The 27,172-nt window shown below is 40.8% G+C and overlaps 1 protein-coding gene across 3 annotated transcripts in view; it reads right to left on the bottom strand.

Annotated features, from left to right (window-relative positions):
* The window catches only part of crtc1.S (CREB regulated transcription coactivator 1 S homeolog), a 66,641-nt gene that overhangs the window by 37,956 nt on the left and 1,513 nt on the right, over positions 1 to 27,172 (bottom strand). For 2 of the 3 annotated variants that reach the window (XM_041579949.1, XM_018243706.2), the window contains exons 2-3: positions 14,206 to 14,322; positions 26 to 163 (exon numbers count right to left, since the gene is read on the bottom strand). In XM_041579949.1, coding sequence (XP_041435883.1) covers positions 26 to 163; positions 14,206 to 14,322 — 255 coding nt within the window. The remainder of the gene's footprint in view (positions 1 to 25; positions 164 to 14,205; positions 14,323 to 27,172) is intronic. The other variant, XM_041579950.1, reaches the window with a different exon arrangement.

Genomic DNA, 27,172 nt, shown 5'->3' with positions numbered 1-27,172 from the left:
TTGGCTACCAACAAAACAAGGATATCTGTCGCCCATGTTTGTCTACTGATAAGGGTCGTCTGTGGGGGGATCCAAGGTGGTTTCGCTCTCGATAGACTCTGTCAACCAGTCCATGATGCCGTGTTGTCCTGCTTGTATCTAGTTCAGAAGACTGAAAGGGAGTCTGGAAGGACAAATAATGAACTGTTAAATTGTGACTAAACATTTAACACTGTAAATGAAGATACAAATCTTTGGACAACTGAATAAAAGGTAATGCACTAAAAAAGTACAAACATTTAGAATTAAGATATTTTCATAAGTTTTGCATTTAACTTGTATGTTCGATATATATATATATATATGCATATTTATAGTGCAGGGCTGCAGAATATCACTGAAATTTTAAACCATTAGGGAATATAGATCAAGTAACGTCAAATGTGGCAAAGAATGAAATTGTTTTAAAAAGGAAAGGATAAAGTTTGATTCACATGATAAAAATGCTAGGCAAAATTAGGAATTGTTTTCATAAATACATAATATCACTACCATTCTGACACACGGAGTGGCAAAAATCATATCAATATATATTTACATATATGTGGAATAATATAATAATAGATAATATATAAAATGATGCTACTGTTGATTTGAAATACAAATACAATAGAACCTTATAGGTTTGCCAAGTACAGCCTCTAAAGAGATTAAAACCAGGTGGAAGAGTTAATTAAGCAGTGTTGGGAATGAATGGCTTTGTAAACCATCAAAGTTCTGGCAGATTATACACTATCCAATGTATCTAACGAAAAATGCTCTGTCGTTTAAAGTCATCAAAAATGGAAACCCAAGCTCTGAAATATATGAATGCCATTAGAATCCATTAGAAGCAAACAATTCTTGTCTTTTTTGATGATTTCCTTTTACTCTGTAATCATAAAAAAAGCACCTAGTATGCAAAAATGCATGTTGGTGGCAAAACTATTCTTTTAAGTTTAAATATATATATTAGTAGTCTTGTGGTATTTTGATCTGAATTATGAAACAAAATCTTATCCAGAGCATTCCGGATACCTTTTTTACATGTTATGTTTTCTGTGCTTACTCAAAAACAAAATTAAATGTCCTGTTAAACATCCATATTAGCCTATGGACCCAAGCCTTTTAGCCAGCTTTCCATATCCCTGCAAAACACATTACTTTTGAGAAACATGACAATCATCTAATAAGCTAGCTAATAGTAGCATGTAAAGGAATCCCAGACAACAGATTGTGATTGTACCTGTATTGACAATGCCTATAAGTGAATGCCCACCTCCAAATCAAGAATTAACCCCTCTAAAAATTAATGGGGACATGTAGTTGATGCCTAATAAATATGTTTTAAAATAAAGTACCAGATGGGGTAGGGTAACTTGCTAAAAACCCTTTCACTAAGCAATAACTACAGTGGGAGGCACATTTATCAAGGGTCAAATTTTGAATTCATGCGAGTTTGAGTGAGTATGATAAATCTTGAAAATTTAATTCAAATTATTTTAAAAACTCGAATCGAGTTTGGATAACTCTCTAGTCGAATGACAGTTTTGACCATAAAAAAAACTAAATTTTGAATTCGAATTGTCAATTCGACCCTTGATAAATCTGCCTCTAAAAGTCTTCCTTAAAGAGAAGGTAATAATATGCCACATGCACATTGCATTCCCTTAAAGCAATTATGAAGGAATCATGTATATTACTACTTTAAGTCCATGGGGTAGATTTATAAAGGGTCGAATTTTGAAGTTAAAAAAACCCTCGAATTGAAATCCTTCGACTTCAAAGTTGAAGGATTTTTAGCATATTCGATCGATGGAATGAACGATCGAATAGAAATCGTTCGATTGAACGATTAAATAGTTCGAATCGAACGATTTTTAGCGATCGATCGAAGGATTTCTATTCGATCGAAAAAACCTTAGAAAAGTGCTGTGGAAGGTCCCCATAGACTAACATTGCACTTCGGTAGCTTTAATTTGGCGAAGTACGAAGTCGAAGTTTTTTTTAAAGAGACAGTACTTTGATTATCAAATGGTCAAATATTCTAACGATTTTTACTTCAAAGTCGAAGTAAAATCGAAGTCATAGTATCCTATTCGATGGTTGAAGTATTCAAAAAATTCTTCGAAATTCAAACTTTTTTAATTCGAAAATTCTCTCAAGCTTAGTAAATCTGCCCCCATTAGTCCAATGAAAACCTATTTGTAAAAAACCTATTAGTGAAAAATAAAATATTGTGCATCCACCACATTTAATGGATATTCTTATAGCAGCATTGGTTCCCCTTTAAGCCATCTATGTAACATTTGCACACGGAATTCAGTTCACCAGAGATACGAAACATACCCCACCATACACGAGGAGGTGAATTTGTTCAAAGATAGCAGACCCTCTTAAAATAAGATAAACATTTTTTTAGAAAATGAAATGAATTCAGGTGTAAAACTCAAATTATACAGGGACTTGACATTCCACTCCCTATCGTACAGAATCTGCTGTGACAACATAGCATCACTGAGTGCACAGCTACACTGCAGCGTAACAGACACTTCTCAGATTTTCTCTTGGGATAAAAATGCAGCATGCCTTACTTCCTTCTAAAAGTCATATATTGTCAGGGAGGTGAAGTAGGTAGTTTGCAGATCAAATTTTAATACCTGTTAGATTGCTTACACATGTGAAACTACATAGGACTTGTAGGATGATATCTGTTTAGGACAATCAACAAAAACCTCCCAAATAGTTCTTCTCTAACATATCAGGACAGCTAAATTACCAGCCAACAACCCACTGAGCCAATGTGTTATGAAACTCTGCACTTACTATATTAGGTATAGGGGCCCATGACATATCTATCGCATCGGATGTCTTTACTAAGCACTCACCTTCCTTTGCAGTTTAATAATCCTTTAGTCCATGGTTTACAGCTTTTTTTGGGGAAAACAAAAGACTACCGTTTATACTCGAGTATAAGCAGAGTTTTTCAGCCCCCAAAATATGCTGAAAAACTCTACCTCGGCTTATACTCGGGTCAAGCGCAAAAACAGTCCAAGAATAGTCTCCAAGAATATTCGCCGGCATCCAAGAATGGTCGCCGGCATCCAAAAACGAGAAGCCGGCACCTCCAATGGGAGCAGAAACTCTAAATTTTTTGATTGAAACTTACCAGAAGCTGCTTCATTTCTCACCCTAGGCTTATACTCGAGTCATTAAGCTTTTCCAGTTTTTGGATGTTAAATTACTTACCTCGGCTTATACTCGGGACGGCTTATACTCGAGTATATACGGTATATGCCTTCACATAACTTCATGAGATTTTGCAGGACAATGAAAAACGTAATTATCCATGCTGTAACATGTTGATTATGATTTTATTTTTTTATGATTTGATGTCCAGACTTCCCTGATCGTCTTCCCTAATTTTTAATAAATGCTTATTTTGCTTCAAAAATGTACGAGAATGCAAACATTTTCTCTCCGATGGGTCATACTTCTATGCAGGTCAGATAAACATAGAAATACAGAACTATTATAGTGTAAAACAAGGTAAAAGCATTGAATGTTGCTTCACACAGTATTTAATAAAATGTCAAACTAAACAAGAATAGCTGGAACATTCTACTGAAAATGTTGGCCAATTTAAACCAGGGCTGTGGAGTTGGTTGATTAAAGTAACACAGCATACAAGGCATTGTATCACCGCCAAAGCTCAGAAATTTTAAAGCTATATGAAGACGGTGTCTGCTTTTGGGAACAAAACTACTGGCTAGGAAGCGCATGCATTACCCTGTTGGCCATCCAAACCTGTCACTGGCAACATGAACGAGGATACGGTTCGAGTTTGGGTCTAAGTCTATAAATAAGCCTGTGTCATTGTGGCTTTTTATTTTATTTACTAAAGAAACTTAAAACATTCCTTAAACTTAAAGTTTAAACAAAAGCCAAATGATATCAATAAACAATAAAAAAAAATGTAAAACAATACGCTAATAGCAGCTTAGCTGGACTACACATAAGTGAAACAACTACGCACTGGGCTTTTTTCTTACTGCAGAGAAGTTGTTTATTATGAGTATTATTTATGAAATAGGACCCTGTAACATTTTTTTTCATTACAATTTTACATTAATTAGGAGTCAGTATATTTTTGTTGAATTAGACTCCAGATACCTAGAATTACTTCCAACTTCATCTTAACTAAACTTAATTGCTGGAAGAGGTAGGTAGAAAAGGTATGTAGTTGATCTGTAGTTGATCTGAACATTCTAACAAATGGAAAATTTATGTACAGTACATGCTTCTGTTAACAGAAAACTAAACTGGCCTGGGTTACCAGGTATGTGATCACAATCACTAGGGGGTGCCTAACATTTTCTGTGATTTACTCTTTCCTTCTCCTTTGCAGAAATAAGTTTAGGCTTTCAATGTATAAATGTATCTAGGTGTCAGGTATTGCTGGGATTCGAGCCGGGGACCTTCGGTTTTCTGGCTCGATACCTTAACCATTTGGCCAGGTGAGCAGCCTGTAGGGTTGCTCGCTATGTGTAACCTGGCCTCTGCAGTCCCAGCCCAGCTGCCGCCTGATTGGCCTCTCCAGCCCCAGCTCAGCTGCAGCCTGTTTGGCATCTACAGCCCCAACCCAGCTGCTGCCTAGTTTAATCCGCCAATCAGGGCTGACTCTTCCCTATTTTAGGGCAGCACTCTGACCACTCCTTGCCAGAGCATTGTATGGTTTTCCTAGTACTGCGGCAGCGCCCCTAACTAGGTAGTTCTAGCTCTTGCCCCTTTTCCCTTATTATTCTGCCTTGCCTTGTCTGCCTGTCCTTGTCTTGTCCTGCTTTACCTTATCTTGTACCTTCCCAGCCTTGACCTTGATCTGATCCTGCCTTGCTTGTTCCTGACTTCTGCTTCCTGTTCCACCTTGTACCTTGACTTCACCTTGTACTGATCTTGTCTTGCCTATTCCTGATTCTTGCTTTCCGACCCTGCCTTGTACCCCTCTCTTGCTATCCTGCTCCAGTCCTCTCTTGCTATCCTGCTCCAGTCCTCTCTTGCTATCCTGCTCCAGTCCTCTCTTGCTATCCTGCTCCAGTCCTCTCTTGCTATCCTGCTCCAGTCTCCTCTTGCTATATCTTGCTCCAGTCTCCTCTTGCTATATCTTGCTCCAGTCCTCTCCAGTCCTCTCTTGCTATATCTTGCTCCAGTCCTCTCTTGCTATATCTTGCTCCAGTCCTCTCTTGCTATATCTTGCTCCAGTCCTCTCTTGCTATATCTTGCTCCAGTCCTCTCTTGCTATATCTTGCTCCAGTCCTCTCTTGCTATATCTTGCTCCAGTCCTCTCTTGCTATATCTTGCTCCAGTCCTCTCTTGCTATATCTTGCTCCAGTCCTCTCTTGCTATATCTTGCTCCAGTCCTCTCTTGCTATATCTTGCTCCAGTCCTCTCTTGCTATATCTTGCTCCAGTCCTCTCTTGCTATCCACTCTAGTCTCCTTCTGCACTCTATCCCCAGTTTGATCTGATCTATGCCCGCACCGTCCTGTCCCTTCCAGTCTGTTCCGGTTCCACTCCTGCCCCGTCCAGTCTGTTCCTGTTGAGTCGTCGCCCTTTTCTTCCTGCCTTCTTCCATCCAGTCCTGATCTTCGCCTTCTCCGTCCTGTTCTGCACCTGATCCAGACTGACTCTTCGCCCTCATCAACCTGTTCCTGCTTTCCCTTCAAGTGTTCCCTAGGCACATACAGCTCCTGCCTCAAGGACTCGCCCTTTCCCTTCAGTCTCCACAGCGCCCCCTACCTAATCCTTGACAGAATGCTCTGGCCACAAGAGTCTGCAAGGGCTGTTCCAGTGCCTTCTGACCTGATTCCCAAAAAGACTGAATACTCTATTTTGACCCGCAGATACTGTGAAGGCTCCCCAAGTAAAATTCCTATCTTTCTAGAGTAAGTCCTGCTCCTTTCAGAGAAAGAACACTTTCTGAGTGCTCCTCCAGTCGAGCAAGTTTTGGAGATCATTTTCTTCCTGCTAGAAGGTAAAGCTCGTTCCTGGGCCGAGAACTTACTGAGCAGTAAATCCCCTTTAATCTACAATACTGCTCAGTTTCTGTTGGCATTCCTAGATAAATTTGCCTCAGTTCCCAGGCCGGCTATCCCTCCGCAGTCTGCTCCAGTTCTAGGGCCAGCTATCCCTCCGCAGTCTGCTCCAGTTCCATGGCCGGCTATGCCTCCGCAGTCTGTTTCAGTTCCCGGGCCTGCTACCCCTCAGCTGTCTGTTTCAGTTCCCGGGCCTGCTACCCCTCAGCTGTCTGCTTCAGTTCCCGGGCCTGCTACCCCTCAGCAACTGCTTCCCCTGCAGCCTTGGCTGCTTACAGCTCCAGAGGAGGTTTCCCAGCAGCCTTGGTTGCCTACAGCTCCAGAGGGGCTTCCCCAGCAGCATCCACTGCCTACAGCTCCAGAGGGGCTTCCCCGGCCGCCCACAGCTCCAGAGGGGTCTACCCAGCAGCATCGGCTGCCCACAGCTCCAGGGGGGCCTACCCAGCAGCATCGGCTGCCCACAGCTCCAGGGGGGCCTACCCAGCAGCATCGGCTGCCCACAGCTCCAGAGGGGCCTACCCAGCAGCATCGGCTGCCCACAGCTCCAGAGGGGCCTACCCAGCAGCATCGGCTGCCCACAGCTCCAGTGGGGCCTTCCCTGCAGCCGCCATTGCCTTTAGCTCCAGAGCCAGTTCCCCAGCAGCCTCCGCTGCCCATGGCTTCAGCTAGGCTTCCCCGGCGACTGGCTCCCCACTGGCTGCCTCCTGCACTTGTGCCGGCTCCCCAGCAGCTGCCTCCTGTACCCATGCCTTGTCCTGTGCCCCCAGAAGTGGGGCTTCTGCCTTGTCCTGTGCCCCCAGAAGTGGGGCTTCTGCCTTGTCCTGTGCCCCCAGAAGTGGGGCTTCTGCCTTGTCCTGTGCCCCCAGAAGTGGGGCTTCTGCCTTGTCCTGTGCCCCCAGAAGTGGGGCTTCTGCCTTGTCCTGTGCCCCCAGAAGTGGGGCTTGTGCCTTGTCCGGTGCCCCGAGGAGGGGGGCTTGTGCCTTGTCCGGTGCCCCGAGGAGGAGGGCTTGTGCCTTGTCCGGTGCCCCGAGGAGGAGGGCTTCTGCAGAGTCCTGTGCCCCCAGAAGTGGGGTTTCTGCCGTATCTTAACACAGTGACTGTACCAACTCATAAAATAACGTTCAAAACCCAGGCACTCATGTGGAGGGCACCCGCGAGGGTGGAGTTGCCTATACTGTTGCCAAGTCCCAGGGCACCCGCATGGGTGGCTCTGCCAAACACCTGGGCACCCACCAGGGTGGCTCTTCCGAGTCCCAGAGCACCCGCCAGGGTGGCTCAACCAAGTATCAGAGCACATGCCAGGGTGGCTCTACAGAGTGTCAGAGCACCCGTGAGGGTGGCTCTATCGAGTATCAGAGCACCCGCGAGGGTGGCTCTTCCGAGTCCCAGAGCACCCGCCAGGGTGGCTCAACCAAGTATCGGAGCACCCGCCAGGGTGGCTCTACTGAGTATCAGAGCACCCGCGAGGGTGGCTCTTCCAGGTCCGAGAGCACCCGCCAGGGTGGCTCTACCGAGCATCAGAGCACCCGCGAGGGTGGCTCTTCCAGGTCCCAGAGCACCCGCAAGGGTGGCTCTTCCAAGTCCCAGAGCACCCGCGAGGGTGACTCAACCGAGTATCAGAGCACTCGCCAGGGTGGCTCTTCCGAGTCCCAGAGCACCCGCCAGGGTGGCTCTGCCGAGTATCAGGGCACCCGCCAGGGTGGCTCTGCCGAGTATCAGGGCACCCGCCAGGGTGGCTCTGCCGAGTATCAGGGCACCCGCCAGGGTGGCTCTGCCGAGTATCAGAGCACCCGCAAGGGTGGCTCTTCCAAGTCCCAGAGCACCTGCGAGGGTGACTCAACCGAGTATCAGAGCACTCGCCAGGGTGGCTCTTCCGAGTCCCAGAGCAGCCGCCAGGGTGGCTCTGCCGAGTATCAGGGCACCCGCCAGGGTGGCTCTCCCGAGTATCAGGGCACCCGCCAGGGTGGCTCTGCTAAGTTCCAGGGTGGCTAATACTATAGCATTACCTCCTAGTTGGGCACCCGTGTGGGTAGTTCTGCCCATAGCATTGCCAGTTCCCCAGGCGCATGAAAATGTTGGTCACTGTGGCGCCTGGGAGTCGCCTTGTGAGGGGGGGGGATACTGTCAGGTATTGCTGGGATTCGAGCCGGGGACCTTCAGGTTTCTGGCTCGATACCTTAACCATTTGGCGAGGTGAGCAGCCTGTAGGGTTGCTCGCTATGTGTAACCTGGCCTCTGCAGTCCCAGCCCAGCTGCCGCCTGATTGGCCTCTCCAGCCCCAGCTCAGCTGCAGCCTGTTTGGCATCTACAGCCCCAACCCAGCTGCTGCCTAGTTTAATCCGCCAATCAGGGCTGACTCTTCCCTATTTTAGGGCAGCACTCTGACCACTCCTTGCCAGAGCATTGTATGGTTTTCCTAGTACTGCGGCAGCGCCCCTAACTAGGTAGTTCTAGCTCTTGCCCCTTTTCCCTTATTATTCTGCCTTGCCTTGTCTGCCTGTCCTTGTCTTGTCCTGCTTTACCTTATCTTGTACCTTCCCAGCCTTGACCTTGATCTGATCCTGCCTTGCTTGTTCCTGACTTCTGCTTCCTGTTCCACCTTGTACCTTGACCTGACTTCACCTTGTACTGATCTTGTCTTGCCTATTCCTGATTCTTGCTTTCCGACCCTGCCTTGTACCCCTCTCTTGCTATCCTGCTCCAGTCCTCTCTTGCTATCCTGCTCCAGTCCTCTCTTGCTATCCTGCTCCAGTCCTCTCTTGCTATCCTGCTCCAGTCTCCTCTTGCTATATCTTGCTCCAGTCTCCTCTTGCTATATCTTGCTCCAGTCCTCTCTTGCTATATCTTGCTCCAGTCCTCTCTTGCTATATCTTGCTCCAGTCCTCTCTTGCTATATCTTGCTCCAGTCCTCTCTTGCTATATCTTGCTCCAGTCCTCTCTTGCTATATCTTGCTCCAGTCCTCTCTTGCCATATCTTGCTCCAGTCCTCTCTTGCCATATCTTGCTCCAGTCCTCTCTTGCTATATCTTGCTCCAGTCCTCTCTTGCTATATCTTGCTCCAGTCCTCTCTTGCTATATCTTGCTCCAGTCCTCTCTTGCTATCCACTCTAGTCTCCTTCTGCACTCTATCCCCAGTTTGATCTGATCTACGCCCGCACCGTCCTGTCCCTTCCAGTCTGTTCCGGTCCCCTCCTGCCCCGTCCAGTCTGTTCCTGTTGAGTCGTTGCCCTCTTCTTCCTGCCTTCTTCCATCCAGTCCTGATCTTCGCCCTCTCCGTCCTGTTCTGCACCTGATCCAGACTGACTCTTCGCCCTTATCAACCTGTTCCTGCTTTCCCTTCAAGTGTTCCCTAGGCACATGCAGCTCCTGACTCAAGGACTCGCCCTTTCCCTTCAGTCTCCACAGCGCCCCCTACCTAATCCCTGACACTAGGATGTGGAAATATTGTTCTTGGAAGTCCATGTACCATTATTTATGACTAAATATATGGTCAGAGTTTAAAGTCAATGGAACATAGGCTAGTTTTTGATAACCTATTTTAGCTGGACACGTCAAGAAACTACTGAAACATGTGCCTTCCTATAGCCATAAAGTGAACCAGCCCGACGCCTTATACAGATAAAGCAGGCAGTTTTCTAGCAACATGTGCTATCCGGAAGCAGAGCAGTGGTAGCAACACATAAACATGAAGCTGAAGGCAGCTGATTCTTTTGAAGTGTTAAGGTGGCCATAGATGCACAGATAATATCGCACAAAACAAATTTTCCTACGATATTCGGTGCGTGTATGGTGGGAAAAGAGCCGACCGATATCAGTAGAAGACTTGGATATCGGTTGGCTCTTCGATTGGGCTGGACGGAAAATTTTGTCGGGTGCCTTTGAAGTCACCCAAATACAAGTGTGTATTGAAACGAATAATCTTACTTGGAAAGACCTTTTCCAAGAAAGATCGTAATTGTTACGTCTATGGCCACCTTTAGGGAGAACTGTTATCTTGTTACCTGCTAGGCAGAACAGACAAGACTATTACAAACAGCAGAAAGGGGTTGGAGTGGGGGAGGGGAAAAACAAATATCATACTTCCAGCAATAATTTCATAAATTGGGAATAGAATAAAGGTAACCCTTGGGACTCCAGCTTCATCCACGTTTAACCCTTTATATTATTTTGAAAAGAATATGAAAAGTATGCTCCAACAATATTTCTGTGCATCTGCATCCCATGCAGTCAAAATAACGTATGTATGGCTACATATTATAAACATGATAGAAATTGTGGAATTGTAAGCATTGGACCATATACACCTCATTCTAAATCAACAGTCCAAGATTTTCTCACCAACACTTCAAAAGCTTTCAAACATCTAAGCATAAACTATATGAAATATCACTACAGAAATGTCAGTTTGGGTTACAAGAATCTGTGCATATTACTTTTGTACACATACAGAATTTACTTTCACATAAAATAGTACTTGTGTTCCTGACCATTGCTTGAAATTTTTTATTTTCTATTTTTTTTTGGTACAGAACAGTTAAATAGAAATTACTTCTAGTTTACACAGGATCGCAGCTTATTCACAGCAATTGTCGTAGGAGCTAACTATAATCACATTACCCTTTCTGAAAAAGTTATCTCCTGTAATTTGAGTACTCAACACCAACAAAATCGTCCCTCAACTAAAGTCAATATAACATATCAATGTATAATGTTGCTTTGCGGTTTAAAGTAATTGTTCAGCGTAAAAATAAAAACCGGGCAAATAAATAGGCTGTGCAAAATAAAAAGTGTATTCAATATAGTTTGTTAGGCAAAAACATCATCTATAAAGGCTGGAGTGGCTGGATGTCTAACATAATAATAGTTGCTGACTCACTAAGAGTTATGTATAGCAGGAAGTTGGGTTCTGGCTATTATAATAGATATTTGTTCACTCTAGCCTTTATACCGGTAGATTAAATATTTGACTAACTATCTATATTAGACAATTTTGCACATGTAAAGGATCCATTATCCAGAAACCCATTATCAAGAAAGCTCCAAATTACGGAAAAGCTGTCTCTCATAGACTCCATAATATCCAAATAATACATTTTTAAAAAAATTACTACATTTTTTTTCCCTATTTTTCTGTATTAATAAAATGGTAACTACTGCTTAATCAAAACTAAGAAATAAATAATACTTATTGGAAGCAAAATCAGCCTATTGAGTTTATTTAATGTTTAAATGATTATTCCTGCTAAGACTCCCTGTGCATGTGTGTAACACTGTATGACAGTGACTTCCAGTGATTCTCTGAGGTGCCCCCCCCCCTGTGGGAGTGACAGCACCGGACAGCAGGCTCGGTCTTGCAATCTGTGAGTTCGGGCAAATGCCCGATGGGCCGCTTGCTTTAAAATGTAAATGGACTGCTCACCTAAAAATGCAAATATTTAGAATATACTGTAAGTATAGGGCCACTAATTCATCCAATAGAATAGTTGTGATAGAAACTAGGGTGAGATATTTGTTGCCAGTTCTAGCACATAGGGCCAGTTCTAGCACATAGGGTGTATAATATTGTTGGGGATTAAATGTTAATGGACTCTTGAAGTATCTATTAATAAACACTAGTTCACCTTGGGGTTGGAAATATGTATCATGCTTTGCATGCGTGTGAATACATGGGCTGCTTTGATACTTTTGCCAGGGCTGCTTTTTCCTACCAGTCTGGCCCTGCCGGACAGTGACATGGAATTTCAAGTCGCAGAGCCCAGAGTTACCTTGTGTGGCAGGAGTATTGAGCTGGATGGGGGGGGGGGGGCGAGACGTGCTTGTCAGAACCTTCTGCCTGCTCTGTGGCTTCTTTCACTGAGGGGTAATGGGGGGGGGGGAGTTATCCCATTATCTCCTCATTTTCTGGCATTATTACTCTGGCCCTCAATCCTCATAATATATTGGTGGTGCCTGGAAACAGCACCGAAACTGCTTGCTCACATATAAACATCTGTTGTTGGAAGGTGGTACTGCAGCTATAAACGCTGTTTATAGCTGTGCCAGTGAACATGTCTCTGTTAGTACAGGTAAGTTGCTGTACACATGGGAGAATTTCAGAATTCAGATGTTCATGAACAAGAGCTCTCAGCAGCACTCTTTGCCATGCATGTCAGGGCTGACCGTGTCAAATTGGGAGCCACCATGTGTCCATTCTATCACACAGTTATACATTTATCTACAAAGGTCCCAGCCATATTGCGATCGCCAGGGCAAAGGGTGTTGGAAGGGCCACAGGCTGGATATTGCAGGTCTAGTTAATGGGTGTAGTATATATAACATCCTGTATATTGGGCTACACTGTAACAATCACAGAGTATATGTGGGGAGTTTGTTGTTTGAATCTGAAAGGGGCTCCTTGTCTGCCTCAATAGGTATGGGGGGGGGGACCATCCTTGGAAACTCTATCTTTGGAAAGAAACAGCCAGCAAGTGACTGCAGTGCAGAGAAAGAGAAGCAGAACTGCTGTAGCACTTGGTGAAGGTTGCTGGCACTAATGTTTGGAGTTGTATGTACTGTAAAGTATAAAGGGTTTCAACTGTGGAACAGTAGCTGAAGGGCCACACATTGAACATTGCTGGTTTATTCATACATAGTCCTAGCTAGCACTTCTTGTGGTACCCAGACATTGCATCACAGCATTTAAAACACTGTTTAGAGACGGGGTTACATCATGCACAGAGAGATTCCCTGATCTGCGGTGTATTTCAGTTAACCAGCCATGTTCATTTGGCTGCCTACTGTGCAATTGTATCTCAACTTGTGTCACATCAGTACTGGGCTTTGCTCCATAGTGTCACATAAAAACCACAGAAATTTGTTCAAACTTTCATAACCTGCCAAATTTTGTAAAATGGACATGGTAATTAGGGGATGTGGACATCCAAAAATGGGCGTGGTCAAAAACCTTTTTGTCCTTCTTTGGGTTTTCAAAACGTTGGAAGGTATGCTATCTATTTACCCAGTTTTTGAATATGTTTACACTGAACTGTTCCTTTAAAAGGTATCCATTTCAGGTTTTTGTACTGCCCCCAACAGTTTTCTCTGCCCTTGGCACAATTCTTGTAAGCCAGCATTCTATGTTGGGATTGCCAAACAGGGGAAGGGAAAGGAAGGGGAGAAGGAAGTACATTTAATCTAAGAGTTGTACTTGGAACTCTCACACATAGGGGCTCACAGAAAGGTAGGGCTGTTTCCTGAGAAATAATAACAGTGTCCTAAAGTCTTTACTTTTCCTTTAAAAATCTAAATAAATATCTCCTCCTTATGGGTAATCCTGGCAGCAGATGGTGCAAGACAAAAGTAGTACAGGTATGGGACCCATTATCCAGAATGCACGGAAACTGGGTCTTCCGGATAACAGATCTTTCCGTAATTTTGATCTTCATCCTTTAAACCTACTAGAAAATCAAGTAATTATTAAACAGACACAATAAGCTGTTTTTGCAATCTAACAATTTGCAGTATATAAGCAAATTGGTGATGCCATAGTTTCCAAAGACAGTAAACAAAAAACAACAGGACAAAAACAAAAAAGAGAAATGTTCCCCATAAACAATTAAAACTGGTTACGCTATATGGATCTTCTAAACATCCTACAAATTTGTATTCAGTAACAGGGGTGCATTTTTTTTTTCAAGCATGATCTTTCAGCTCAGAACGTTTTGGGCTGGGGATCAAAACAAATGAAAGGAAAAAGCATTATAAAAATGTGCTATTTTAATTTATATAAACACATGTAAATAGATGTATATACATGGATAAAATGTTCAGTTTCTTCATAGAACCTACATGTGGTTGTAGAAAACTATAGATTACTTGCTTCCCCTAACCTTTATAAGATAAGTGATTGCAGAAACTGATGAGCATGAATATTTATGTTTCAAAATAAAAAATAATAGCAATACCCAGACCTGTTCTTTATTACAAATCTAAAAATATATCCATCCAATGCAGATGCTCTATATTCTCCCAGTGGGTTTGTAACAGTGGGGTCACACTTGAAAGGCAAAACAAAAAAGTCCAGATCCATACACAGACACGCAGGAGAAAATACTCACCTGAAACAGTAGGTCAATGGCACTATTTCCAATCTGATTCACGTTTGGCAGGGAGCCTCCATAGTATTGCCCACGGTTCTGTCCCAACTGCAAATATTGGGTCTTCTGTAGCTGTAACTAAAAGTGACATACTTATCACTTTACGTATATGTGAAGCATGGAGAATGCTTTATGTTACTGACCCGAACTTTACAAAAAAGCATATTTGCCGTTTAAGTAAACACAAATGATCTTGCACTGGCAAAAGTTTAATTTACAATTCTCAACTGTGGTATGCAAGTACATATATCATAAAATGGTATTGCAGAAATATCTCCTCCGTTTTAAATTTTACTGGCACTTTGAGTGCATAGTTTAAATAGTATATAATAATATATTCCTTATTTGAAACAGGTGTATGGGAGGTCAGGGAGTAACCCTAAATTCAAGAGCCATAGCTCTGAATTTTACCCGAGCAGAACAATGCAACTAGCTATCAACATATGTCAGTAAAACACTGATAAGATACCAGTACATACAAAACTATAGATGCAATCAAAGACCATGAGGTAAAAATGCATCAGACCCATACTAACTGAAAGGTTATGTGTAGTAGCCAGTAACTATACGTGGAATTAAAGGGGCAGTTCACCTTTAAATTAACTTTTAGTATCAAGTATTGTAGTTGGTCTACGTTTTTTATTTTGATGGGTTTTGAATTTAGTTTTTCCTCTGTAACTCTCCAGTATGGAATTTAAGCAGCTACCTAGTTGATACAGTAGGTTCTGATTTACCCTAGCAACCAAGCAGATGTAAGACTGGAACATGAATAACAGAGGGCCTGAATAGAAAGATAAGTAATGCAAAGTAACAACAAAAGTGCTAAGAAAACAGCATCCTAGAACATATTAAACGTTAAATTCCCCCTTTAATTTTAGATTATATGTGTTTTCACTTATTATTAGAGGAAGAACATAACTGGTTAAGCAAGGATATGGTTGCATGAAAACATAGATTTCAAAAATCAAGTATTTATTACAAGATTTGGAGAACAGGTATAGGTAGCCAAAGTAGTAAGAAAAATTACATGGCAGATAAATGTGTGGTTTGAGGAATGAAATATCCTGGCAGAACATTTACAATTGACAAATGGCATCAACATCAAAACTTCTTCTGTCCTTTAAAGGAAGAGTTCAGTATAAAAGTAAAAACTGGTTAAAGAGATAGGCTGTGCAAAATGTTTCTAATATAGTTAGTTATCCAAAAATGAAATGTATAAAGGCTGGAGTGACTGGATGTGTAACATAATAGCCAGAACACTACTTTTCTGCTTTTCAGCTCTCTATTTACCTAGTTTTTATTTTTAAACTGAACTGTTACTTTTAAGAAATGAGAGGGATGCAGTGGATCTGTAACACTGATAGCTGAACATTTAAGAGTGATGCATTTTTCAATATGCAGACTTTATTTATATTATGTGTTCAGTATGAAAATTTAAACTGAGCCAAGTAACCTATAAACTTCAAATATGATTAATATTTGTTCATAAAATAGCAAAAATAAAACCATGAAGAAAATGGCAGTATTATTAATGTGCAAAGAAATCACAGGAGGAGCAAGCAGAACATGTGATGGGGTAAAACAATCTTGTGATGCAAATACACCGAAATGGCAACTTAAAATCTGATGTTAAAGGGATACTGTCAGGGTTTTTATGGTGTAGTTTTTATTTCTAAATTACACTGTTTACACTGCAAATAATTCACTCTACCATATACAATTTTATTCCTGAATCACCAAGTATATATATATTTTTAGTTGTAATACATACCTCCCAACATTTTGAAAGTAAAAAGAGGGACAAAAATGTTTTTCCGCACGTAGTGCAGCAAACTTTCTTGACCATGCCCCTTTCTGTGGCCACACCCCCTAATTACCATGTTGATTTTGCAAAATTTGGCAGGTTATGAAATTTTTATATTTCTCCTTATCTAAACAGTTTTTTGTGTCTCAAAATTGTTACAAAGTATCTTATTTGCACCTGTTAGCTGTTCTGGGCTCTCTGCTAAAAGCCAATTATGTTAAAAACTTTGTTTCTTTTTCTGGCTGTTCAGTGCAGAGAAAGTAGGGACTTTCCAGTACAAATGAGTGACTGCGGGTTGAGCTGTCAAAAGAGGGACTGTCCCTCCAAAAAAGGGACAGTTGGGAGGTATGGTAATATAGGTGTGTAGGCAGCCATCTCAGGTAATTTTGCCTGATCCTGTGCTTTCAGAAAGAGCCAGCACTTCAGGATGGAACTGCTTTCATGCAGGCTTTTGTTTCTCCAACTCAATGTTACTGAAGGAGTCATAGTGGAACATGGATTTTTACTATTGAGTGCTATTCTCACATGTACCAAGGAGCTGTTATCTTCTGTCAGGTAGCGGTTATCTGGTTACCTTCCCATTGTTCTATTGTTGGTCTGATGGGGGGGGTTAATATCATTCCAACTTGCAGTGCAGCAAAGAGTGAACAAAATCAGAGCACAAGTCACATGACTGGGGTCACCTGGGAAACAGACAATATGTCTAGCCCCATGTCAGATTTCAAAATTACATATTAAAAAAATCTGTTTGCTTTTTTGAAAAACTGATTTCAGTGCAGATTGAGTGAGTTAACTGCAATCAGTAGGCCTTAATTTCAGATCAGCGCAGAGAATGAGCTACTATCGTCAAGAAGTTTTAAAATTATGGATTTTTGTTTTTCACCAAGCAACTTGGTACAAAATGCCCCAAAAGCATACAGAATAATTTATTTAAATGACCTTATACTTAAAGCTTTGGCACCAAGCAAAATACGGCAGACCTACAGTATAGGTTGTTCTTTGTTTCACATAACAAGCTCTATTGCCATCACTTAAATGAAATAGCTAGCATAAAAAAATGCAAAGAATCAAATAAGGATTATTTTTAGTTTCTAACTGTCCATTGTTTTTTTTTTGTAAATACATTTAATTATAAAGGTCTGTCTAAAGAACCCATAGTGGCATAGAACTACAGAAACAGCATGTTCCGCAAAGCTTCCAAAATAAACAGATGCAAGTGTGTAAAACAGAACACAAATGTGTTCTATACAACATAGTACAATGGCAAGATGTGCATGTATGGAACACATTTCTTCTCAAGATCACATAATACTGTCAGTAAAGAGACAAACTAGTTCTCCAAACAAAACAGGAGTGCTGAACAACTAATGCACAGCAGAGCAAGCAACAGAAACTGTAGATTTCCTTTCTGCAAGTTTAAATAATGCCGTTGTTACCTAAGCAAAGATGGATTGGTTAACAATGGAAGAAAAGGTTCTTTTATAGCATGGTTTGAAGTTTTAATACTTGAATAAGGGTCAACAAAGTAAGGTCCTTCTGCCTTTGAACACATATGCGCTGATTTATCAAAGGCCAAATTCAAAAAATGAATAGGCTGGTTTTGCTTTCATAAAGATTAACTATATCTTAGTTTGGATCAAGTACAAGGTACTGTTTTATTATTACAGAGAAAAAGGAAATAGTTTTTTTAATAATTTGGATTATTTTGATAAAAAGGATTCTGTAATTCTGGATAATGGGTTTCCAGATAACAGATCCCATACCTGTACTTCCAGATTCTTGCACACTACATCTAACAATTCATGCAAATATGTTACAAGACAACAGGAAAGCTAGCTTTGGCCACAAGCACTCATACACAGGGGACACTTGCTGCTCAAGTTCTTTACCAAAAGTGAGAGGTGGGAGGCACAATAGTTGTAGGGAGCAGGACAGATCAGCGATAGATAGAACCACTGAATTGTGGTATTATTGCCTGTACCATCCACTGGCTGTTTCATTTTCACATGGGTCACTTAACTCGCCACTAGTATCTGAAAACCAGTGCTGTCCAAATGGTGCCCTCCATTAAAGTCTGGTTGCTATGACTGCTTACCTTTGTAAAAGTTTTAAAAGGTATCAGAACAGAGATTAAGTGGTTCCTCAAATTCAGGATGTAAAAGCCCTGCCTTTTCACAAGTGTAAGACCCTGTCTTGTTCACTCCTGTAGGACCATGTATTTCTCACACTGTATTGTTCATACCTCAGACAGAGGTATATTGTACAGTATGTAGCGTGGTAATGATCATTTACTTGTATGGTACTGATCTGCCGCCCTACTCTGCCAGTGTGTGTGCCATACCCTGCCTGCTCTGTATGTGCATGCCATGCCTTGCCTGCTCTGTCTGTTTGCCATACTCTGGCAGATCTATACTACCTGTGTGTGGCATACTCTGTTACCTATGCTTCCTGTGTGTGCCATACTCTGCCTGTCCTATGCTTCCGGTGTGTGCCATACACTGGCTTCGCTATGCTCCCTGCGTGTGCCATACTCTGCCTGCCATATGCTCCCTGTGTGTGTGAGCCATACTCTGCCTGCCCTATGCTCCCTGTGTGTGTGAGCCATACTCTGCCTGCCCTATGCTGCCTGTGTGTGCCATACTCTGCCTGCCCTATGCTCCCTGTGTGTGTGAGCCATACTCTGCCTGCTCTATGCTACCTGTGGGAGGTTAACCTACTGGAGTATGTTAGCATTTGGAAATACTTGTTAGGTGGTCCCTAAAGTGTTTAATTATATGCTGGGGGTTGCTGTTCTGTCCAGAGGGAGGATTTATGGGAATGTCATAATATGACAAACTTTTTTCACATGAGTGATGGTTTGAAGTGGGTGTGGTCAACACTTGCTTCAATTGTCATCCCTGCACCATGCAGGCCAGAAAATTCCATCCCTCAATACCACAGAAGTTGGACAGCGCTGCTGTAAACTCAAAAGGCAAGCAAAATGGCAAAGATGCTGCCCAGACTTGCAGGAGACGATCACTGTTCGACGTTATGGATGTTACTCCCACATACATGAATACATTTAGATTTTGAAGCTATATACGTGTAGGTTAGGTAGGAAAGCAAATTACAATAATGGCTTATGCCCATCAATAGCAACTGGAATTAAACTATGAAGTTTGATATGGGAGTATGTATATGCAATATTTTTGCATGCTCAAAGTGTACTATAAGTGTGTGCTGTGCAAAGCATGGAGTATTAAAAGTTGCCTGCTCTTGACTGTAATGATTTCCCGACGCATACCTTGGGATAGGAACAGGCAAAGTTGGGCGCAAAAGCAGAACAGAACCAGGCTGGCAGACGATAGGTATAGTTCTAATCCTGTAAAACCTAGAGTTCCACAATATTTATGTAATTTACATTATTAGGGACAGTTTGCATATGTCAAATATAAATTTGACAAACAGGTATGGGACCGGTTATCCAGAACGCCTGGGGCCTTCTGGTTAACGGATCTTTCCATAATTTGGACCTTGATAACATAAGTCTACTATAAAATCATGTAAACATTAAATAAACCCAATAGACTGGCTCTGCTTCCAATTAAGATTAATTATATCTTAGTTTGGATCAAGTATAAGGTACTTTTTATTATTACAAAGAAAAAGGAAGTAATTTCAAATTTCAAATGGAGTCTATAGGAAACAGCCTTTTCATAATTTGGAGATTTCTGAATAACGCGTTTCCAGATAAGGGATCACATACCTGTATTTGAATACAACGGACAGTAATGCTTTGATGGGAGGTAGCCTTAACTAACATGTTAGGCTTTGGTTGGAAAAACGGAGAACCACTAAGCTGAAAAAACATAACTGCTAAACTCAACTAGACTTTTAAGCGGACAAAGAAACACACAGACATATATAAAAAAAAATTCAAAACAAGAATATAAAGACCCATGTTTTACATTTATGCTGATCTTAGAAGTTTGTCCCGCACATATGTAAAACGTAAAAAAATAAATAAATAAAAAACTAAACACACAAACAACACACAAATGAGACAATTAAATCAGTCAGGACTTGTACAGATAAGATTGCGTTCAGGCTGCAAGGTATATGTGAGCAATTTACACATGCCAACTGGCAAGATGAAAACAGGATAAGTAATACAAAGGCAATGAACAGGTATGGGACCTGTTATCCAGAATGCTCAGGGATTCCAAACAACGGATGTTTCCACAATTTCGATCTGCATAACATAACTTTACTAGAAAATTTAGTAAACATTAAATAAACCAAATAGGCTGGTTTTGCTTCAAATAAGGATTCTTTATGTATTGGGTTGGATTATGTACAAAATACTGTTTTATTATTACAGAAAAAAAAGGAAATTGTTTATGGGAGATGGACTTTCCAAAATTCAGAACCTTCTTGATAATGGGTTTGCAGATAACGGATCCCATACCTGTATGTGTATTAGATGGTACAGAGACATATCTTGCATTATTTGCATTCACGCTGAAGCAACTTTGTGTACTTTATTCAGCTACTAATACGTAAAACATACTCCATGTACCCATGTCTGAATGCACTGTAGCTTGTGCGTGTATTTACAATAAGGAAAGCTTTTATACAGAAACTGAATCTGATAATGTTGCACTAGAATCATATACCCAGACCAAGTAGAAGTATATTGCAACTTTAGTCTTTTTTGACTCAAAAAAGAGTCAAAAAGCAAAGTATGACCCAAATAGCCCAAACAACTCATCTGTTACTCTAAAAATACATGGGCATATAAACCCAAAAATAACATTTGTATGTATTTAAAAATAATCGAAAGTTTTTGCTATTGAAAACACTTTTACCTCCGCAAACAAGATGGCTGTGAAAATAAGTTGTGTGTCACAGGCCTAAAAGTTAATAATCACTCAGAACTGTACAAGAAGACCATGATTATAAAATGCAGTAATTGCGCAAATAATGCAATTTAACTGTCACAGGTAAAAAAAAAGTTCTTCATTATTTTATTTAAAAATAAATCAATTACTTTAAGAAATGGAAATCAAGTAACAGAAACAAAGCAGTTAATGGCAACACTTCTTTTAAACTTCTTTTAAACCAAACAATTTAAAGCGATACTGACACGTTCCTTATCAAAAGAGGTGCTGCATGCTAAATGTTTTCCTCTAAAAGCCCCCAGCCAGCACCACGAACTTTCGCGAAGCTGACCCTCCGACACTGCTTATGGATCTTCTGCGTTGTTTTAGTCACGTTGGGCTGGGGCGGAGTGATCCTTCCATAGGCTGAAGTCCTGTTTTAATTTGTAATTAGCCTATAGAAGGGTCGCGCCGCCACCCCCCAGCCCAGCGTGAATGAAACAACTGCAGAAGATCCATTAGCAGTGTTGGAGGCTCAGCTACCCAGGGCTAGAGGCAGCTTTGGGGGGCTTTTAGAGGCAAACATTCAGCGTGCAGCACCTCTTTTAAGCGTGACTTAAACAACAACAGAAGATCCATTTAGTGTCGGAGGGTCGGCTTCATGAAGGTTTGCGCGGCTGGGGGCGGCTTTTAGCAGAAACTATTCAGCGTGCAGCAGCTCTTTGATATGGACACGTTCATATGATTTTTATAGGAACGTGTCAGTATTACTTTAAGAGAATAAAAAAAAAAGATCATTATAACTAGAGTAACAGCAAAAGTTTAGAATTAAAGCCTGTAATCATATTTCACAAAAACATAGTCATATGAAAAAGTTTGGGAACCCCTCTCAGCCTGCATAATAATTTACTCCACTTTTAACAAAAAAGATAACAGTGGTATGTCTTTCATTTCCCAGGAACATCTGAGCACTGGGGTGTTTTCTGAACAAAGATTTTTATTGAGCAGTATTCAGTTGTATGACATTAAATCAAATGTAAAAAACTGGCTGTGCAAAAATTTGGATACCCTTGTAATTTTGCTAATTTGAATGCATGTAACTGCTCAAAACTGATTACTGGCAACACCAAATTGGTTGGATTAGCTCATTAAGCCTTGAACTTCATAGACAGGTGTGTCCAATCATGAGCCAGAAAACGTATTTAAGGTGCCCAATTGCAAGTTGTGCTTCTGTTTGACTCTCCTCTGAAGAGTATGGGATTCTCAAAGCAACTTTCAAAAGATCTGAAGACAAAGATTGTTCAGTATCATGGTTTAGGGGAAGGCTACAAAATGCCATATCAGGTTTAAACTGTCAGTTTCAACTGTAAGGAATGTAATCAGGAAATGGAAGGCCACAGGCACAGTTGCTGTAAAACCTAGGTCTGGCAGGCCAAGAAAAATGGAGCAGCATATTTGGAGGATTATGAGAATGGTTACAGACAACCCAAATATCACCTCCAAATACCTGCAAGAATATCTTGCTGCAGATGGCGTATCCGTACATTGTTGTACACTTCAGTGCAATTTGCACAAAGAACATGGCAGGGTGATGAGAAAGAAGCCCTTTCTGCACTCACGCCACAGAGTCGCTTGTTTTATACAAAAGCTCATTTAGACAAGTCGTAGTCATTTTGAAACAAAGTGCTTTGGACTGATGAGACAAAAATGTAGTTATTTGGTCATAACAAAAAGCACTTTGCATGGCTGAAGAAGAAAAACCGCATTCCAAGAAAAACACCTGCTACCTACTGTCAAATTTGGTGGAGGTTCCAACATGCTGTGGGGCTGTGTGGCTAGTTCAGGGACTGGGGCCCTTGTTAAAGTCGAGGGTCGGATGAATTCAACCCAATATCAACAAATTCTTCAGGATAATGTTGAAGCATCAGTCACAAAGTTGAAGTTATGCAGGGGTTGGATATTCCAACAAAACAATGACCCTAAACACACTTTGAAATCTACAAAAGCATTTTGCAGAGGGAGAAGTACAATCTTCTGGAATGGCCGTCACAGTCCCCCGACTTGAATATCATCGAAAACCAATGGGATGATTTGAAGCAGGCTGTCCATGCTCAGCAACCATCAAATTTAACTGAACTGGAGAGATTTTGAATGGATAATAGGACAAAAATATCTCCATCCAGACACTCATCAAAGGCTATAGGAAGCATCTAGAGGCTGTTACATTTGCAAAAGGAGGCTCAACTAAGTATTGATGTAAAATCTCTGTTGGGGTGCACAAATGTATGCAACTGTTTAATGATGCACATTGCATATTTTCTGTTAATCCAATTTATGTCACTGCTGAAATACTACAGTTTCCATAAGGCATGTTACATATTAAAAGGAAGTTTTGCTTTGAAAGCTCAGTCAATGATAAACAAAACTGCAAAGGATTAAGAGAGGTTCCCAAGCTTTTTCAAATGACTGTATACTATTTTTTTAAGAATACACATTTAAGGTTATATATTTACGTACTATTCTTGCTGGTTTGGGGGTGGAAGGGTTCTTAGATAGGCAGGAGACACTTTTCCAGTAACAATTCTGGCTACCAGACTCCCACACACACACCTCCAGAGACCAGCACAAAATGGGAGCAAACAATCTGTATACAGAAGTTTACGTTCTGTCTCAAAATCTTACAGTGGAGTGCCACGTCCAAGCCACAAGGAAAAAGGGATCACCCAAAAAAAAAAAAAACCACAGAAGCCCGAGGGCTTTAGATTTACTTTTTGGTTACATCCTAAAAGTTTGCATTAGGTCTTGTAGCCCAAAGGAAATAATCAGGTTGCTATAGTTTACAGGACCAGGTACAAAAATTATTATTATATTACTCCATTTAAATTAAAAAAAAAAAAAGAATTGTTAAATGTGTAATAAAATGAACATAAGCTGCTCTAAGATGCAAATAACCTGTACAGGAACTACACTTACTGCAGCATAAGCAACCTTGGGCTACCTGTGCAAGGTAGCTCATAGTTCATCACAATGTGTGAATTCTATACAAGTTAGACTGGAAACACTCAAAGAGATGCCAGCCTCCAAAATTACTCTTTGCAAAAACCATGATTAGAAAACACCATAATACATTGTAAGAAGCATCTTACCTGGCATGCAATGGCATTGAACTCAAGCAAAAGGCTTTATAAACATTTACTGGTATTTTTAATAATTTTTAATACAAAAACACCACTACAAAACTACAACAAAAACAAAACCACACACACACACACAAGACACAATAAACTAGAAGACCTGCTATTAATCACATTCCACAGTCAGCCTTCGCCTTAAAAGGGCAATATATTCTCTTTGTTCATCATGAGTGCAATAAATAGAGCTTGTGCAAAACATAATTTTTGCTTTTGTTTATATTATTTGTTATCATTATGTTTTTATTTCTTGCACTTTTATTATTTATAGCACAAGAGCTGTGGAGCTGGAATTGTGGACTCGGAAGCAATTTTGGGTATCTAGAGTCTGAGTCACCAACAATGTACCAACTTCGACTCCTAATAACTTTAAATACAAGCACTGAAAATAATCAAATCAGATTTAAGAGCTTCTATGAAGGAGAATATGGCAGAAACAATTATGTTTCTATAAACAATACTTTAGTTAATTTGAATTGTATTTAACAGCTATTGACCAGCTTAAAGCTGGCCATAGACAAAGATCCTATCGTACGAATCCTCGATTCCTACGATTTTTGGACCATGTGTGGAGAGTCCCGACATTTTTTGTCCGGCGGAGATCGGTCACTTGGTCGATCAGCCACGATAATATCTCTGCATGTATTGCCGATCGGACGATTTTCAGTGGGAGACTGTCACTAGTTTTGTCGGACATAAACTTTCGTACGATTGCCGTCAGGGGCAGAACATCGGCTGATCTGTTCTTCTACTACTTTATTTAAACTGAAGGTTAGTGGCGGGTCGGGAGATGGGGATGTCCGATATTGCAGGTAAATCTGCACGCCCATGGCCAAATTAATTCCAGGTTTGATTACTATATAAGTTGTTTTAGGTTTTCCAATTGTTTTTGGTTTATGTAGTTAAACTTTGATTTTGGTTTAGAATTACCAAACAATGTCGTTTATATTTTTGAGCTTTGGCAGTGATAAAATGCCTTGTTTGTTGTATCCTTAACTTCTTTCAATCAACAAGGAAGATACAATAGTATTATAAAGGGGCCACACAAAAAATTAAAGCGGTTTAAAGTAACTAATATATAATATACTTAGCATGCACTGTTAAAAGTGGTTTGTTTGCTTCAGAAAGACAACCATAGTTTATATAAATAAGCTGATGTGTAGGCATGGGGCAGCTATTCAAGCAGGAAAATAGGAAAAAAATCACAGGTTACACAGCACATAACAGATAAGCCCTGTCCACTACAATGGTGTTATCTACGTCTACTTGGGGCGGGGGATAGGGGTTTTTTTGGTAAAGGGTTGAATTCTCCATTAAGTAAATTCCTATTTGGTTCCTGTCCTTTTCATATTCCAGTCTCTCTTTCAAACCACCGATTGGTTGCTAGGATAAACAAGAGCCTAGCAACCAGAAATACTGCTGAAATACCAGACTGGTGAGCAGCTACACAGATCGTTAAATACCACAAAAAATTTAGACCAAATTCTAATTGTTTTGATATCAATGTTTACATCAGACTAAAAGTTAATTTAAAGGTAAACCATTGTATATCAAAAAAAAAAAAAAAAAAGACTATTTAGAGTGTAACCACAAAAAGGGTGACATGGTTCACTAATAACCATATATAAGCTCTGGGTGCTTGTTCAAGACCTACAGCTTGAGGAGAAGGATCATACTGCTGAAGAACAGGCACTCACAGATCCCACAGGACAGGAGAGGTAAATGAACTGCAAACTTTTATTTTAATCAAACTTAACGCATAGCATGATTCTGTCATGTTTTTATGGTGTAGTTTTATTTCTAAATGACACTGTTTACCCTGCAAATAATAAAGTTGCAGTGATGTCACTCCAAATTGCAGTGTACCAGTAAAGAGTGACTGAAGTTTATCAAAGCACAAGTCGCGTGACTGGGGGCAACTGGGAAACTAACAATATGTCTAGCCCCGTGTCAGACTTCACAAATTAAATATAAAAAATCATGTAGTTTAAAAGTAGGTAACAGGAAAAATAATCACAATGCGAAAAGATTTATCTTTGCGTGAACAAATGTTCCTTTGTGCGAATTTAATATACGGTAGTTTTTGTGAACCTAGAAACTGTTTAGTGACCTCTTCCGACAGTGGAAGAAGGTTTGTGAATTTTATTGTTTGAGCCAGTGCGCAGTGAATGCAATAAAAGTGAAAACTGGAAAAGTTGTTTGCTGAAAAAATTACGACACCTTCAAGCACTAAAAATTTGCAATTAAAATTGACAATGCGCAATTAAAATTTGCAATTCAATTCCAGTTTAAAGAAGAATATTACATTGTGAAATGCTAATTTTTACCCTTATTTGTGCAAATTGTTTTTTCTCTTTGTGACTTTACTTAAATTCCCCCAGTAATATTTTGGTGCAAACATAACTTTTTCAGTAAGAAGCTTTACATGCACTGTGCACTGGCGCAAGCTATAAAATTTGCAGACCTTCTTCCACTGTAGGAACAGTGGAAGGTGAGTTGCAAAAAGCTATATACTGGGTTCGCAAAAGCTATATTAAATTCACGCAAAGGTGTAACTTTGCATTGCGAATATTTTTTCTGTTACCGACTTTTATTGCATTACCCCAGAAGTCTTTTTCAAGCATAACTCTTTTATTTGCGGATTGCAGTTCTTTTACTTCACCTGTCCGTGGGATCTGTGAATGCCCACTGTTCTTTAATGGTATAAAGGTAAACAATAATTTTAATATCCACAGGGTAAATTGAATGATATAACCCAAGACTAAATTCAAAACGCAATCATAGATAGGTAGGCATTAGTTATGCACAGGTCAAGTCAAACTGCCTCCTGCCGTCCTGACCCTAACTGCCCTATCCCAAACCATATTCCGACATTGGACATGGATTGTTACTGTTTTTTTATATACAGGCAGGGCCGCCATACAAGTGTACCGTGCCCAATGGGGGCCCGGCTGTGCTGCAGTTTTTAAATAGCCGGGCCCCCCCCTTGGAAGCCCCCGAAAACGTGCCGCCTCTTTCGATATGCTGAACTGCCAAAAAAACAAACTGCCGAAGTCCTGAAAAGAGCCGTACTG

This window comes from Xenopus laevis, chromosome 1S (assembly GCF_017654675.1).
Source record: "Xenopus laevis strain J_2021 chromosome 1S, Xenopus_laevis_v10.1, whole genome shotgun sequence".
NCBI classification, from domain to species: Eukaryota; Metazoa; Chordata; class Amphibia; order Anura; family Pipidae; genus Xenopus; species Xenopus laevis.
This window is presented reverse-complemented; position numbering and strand designations above follow the sequence as displayed.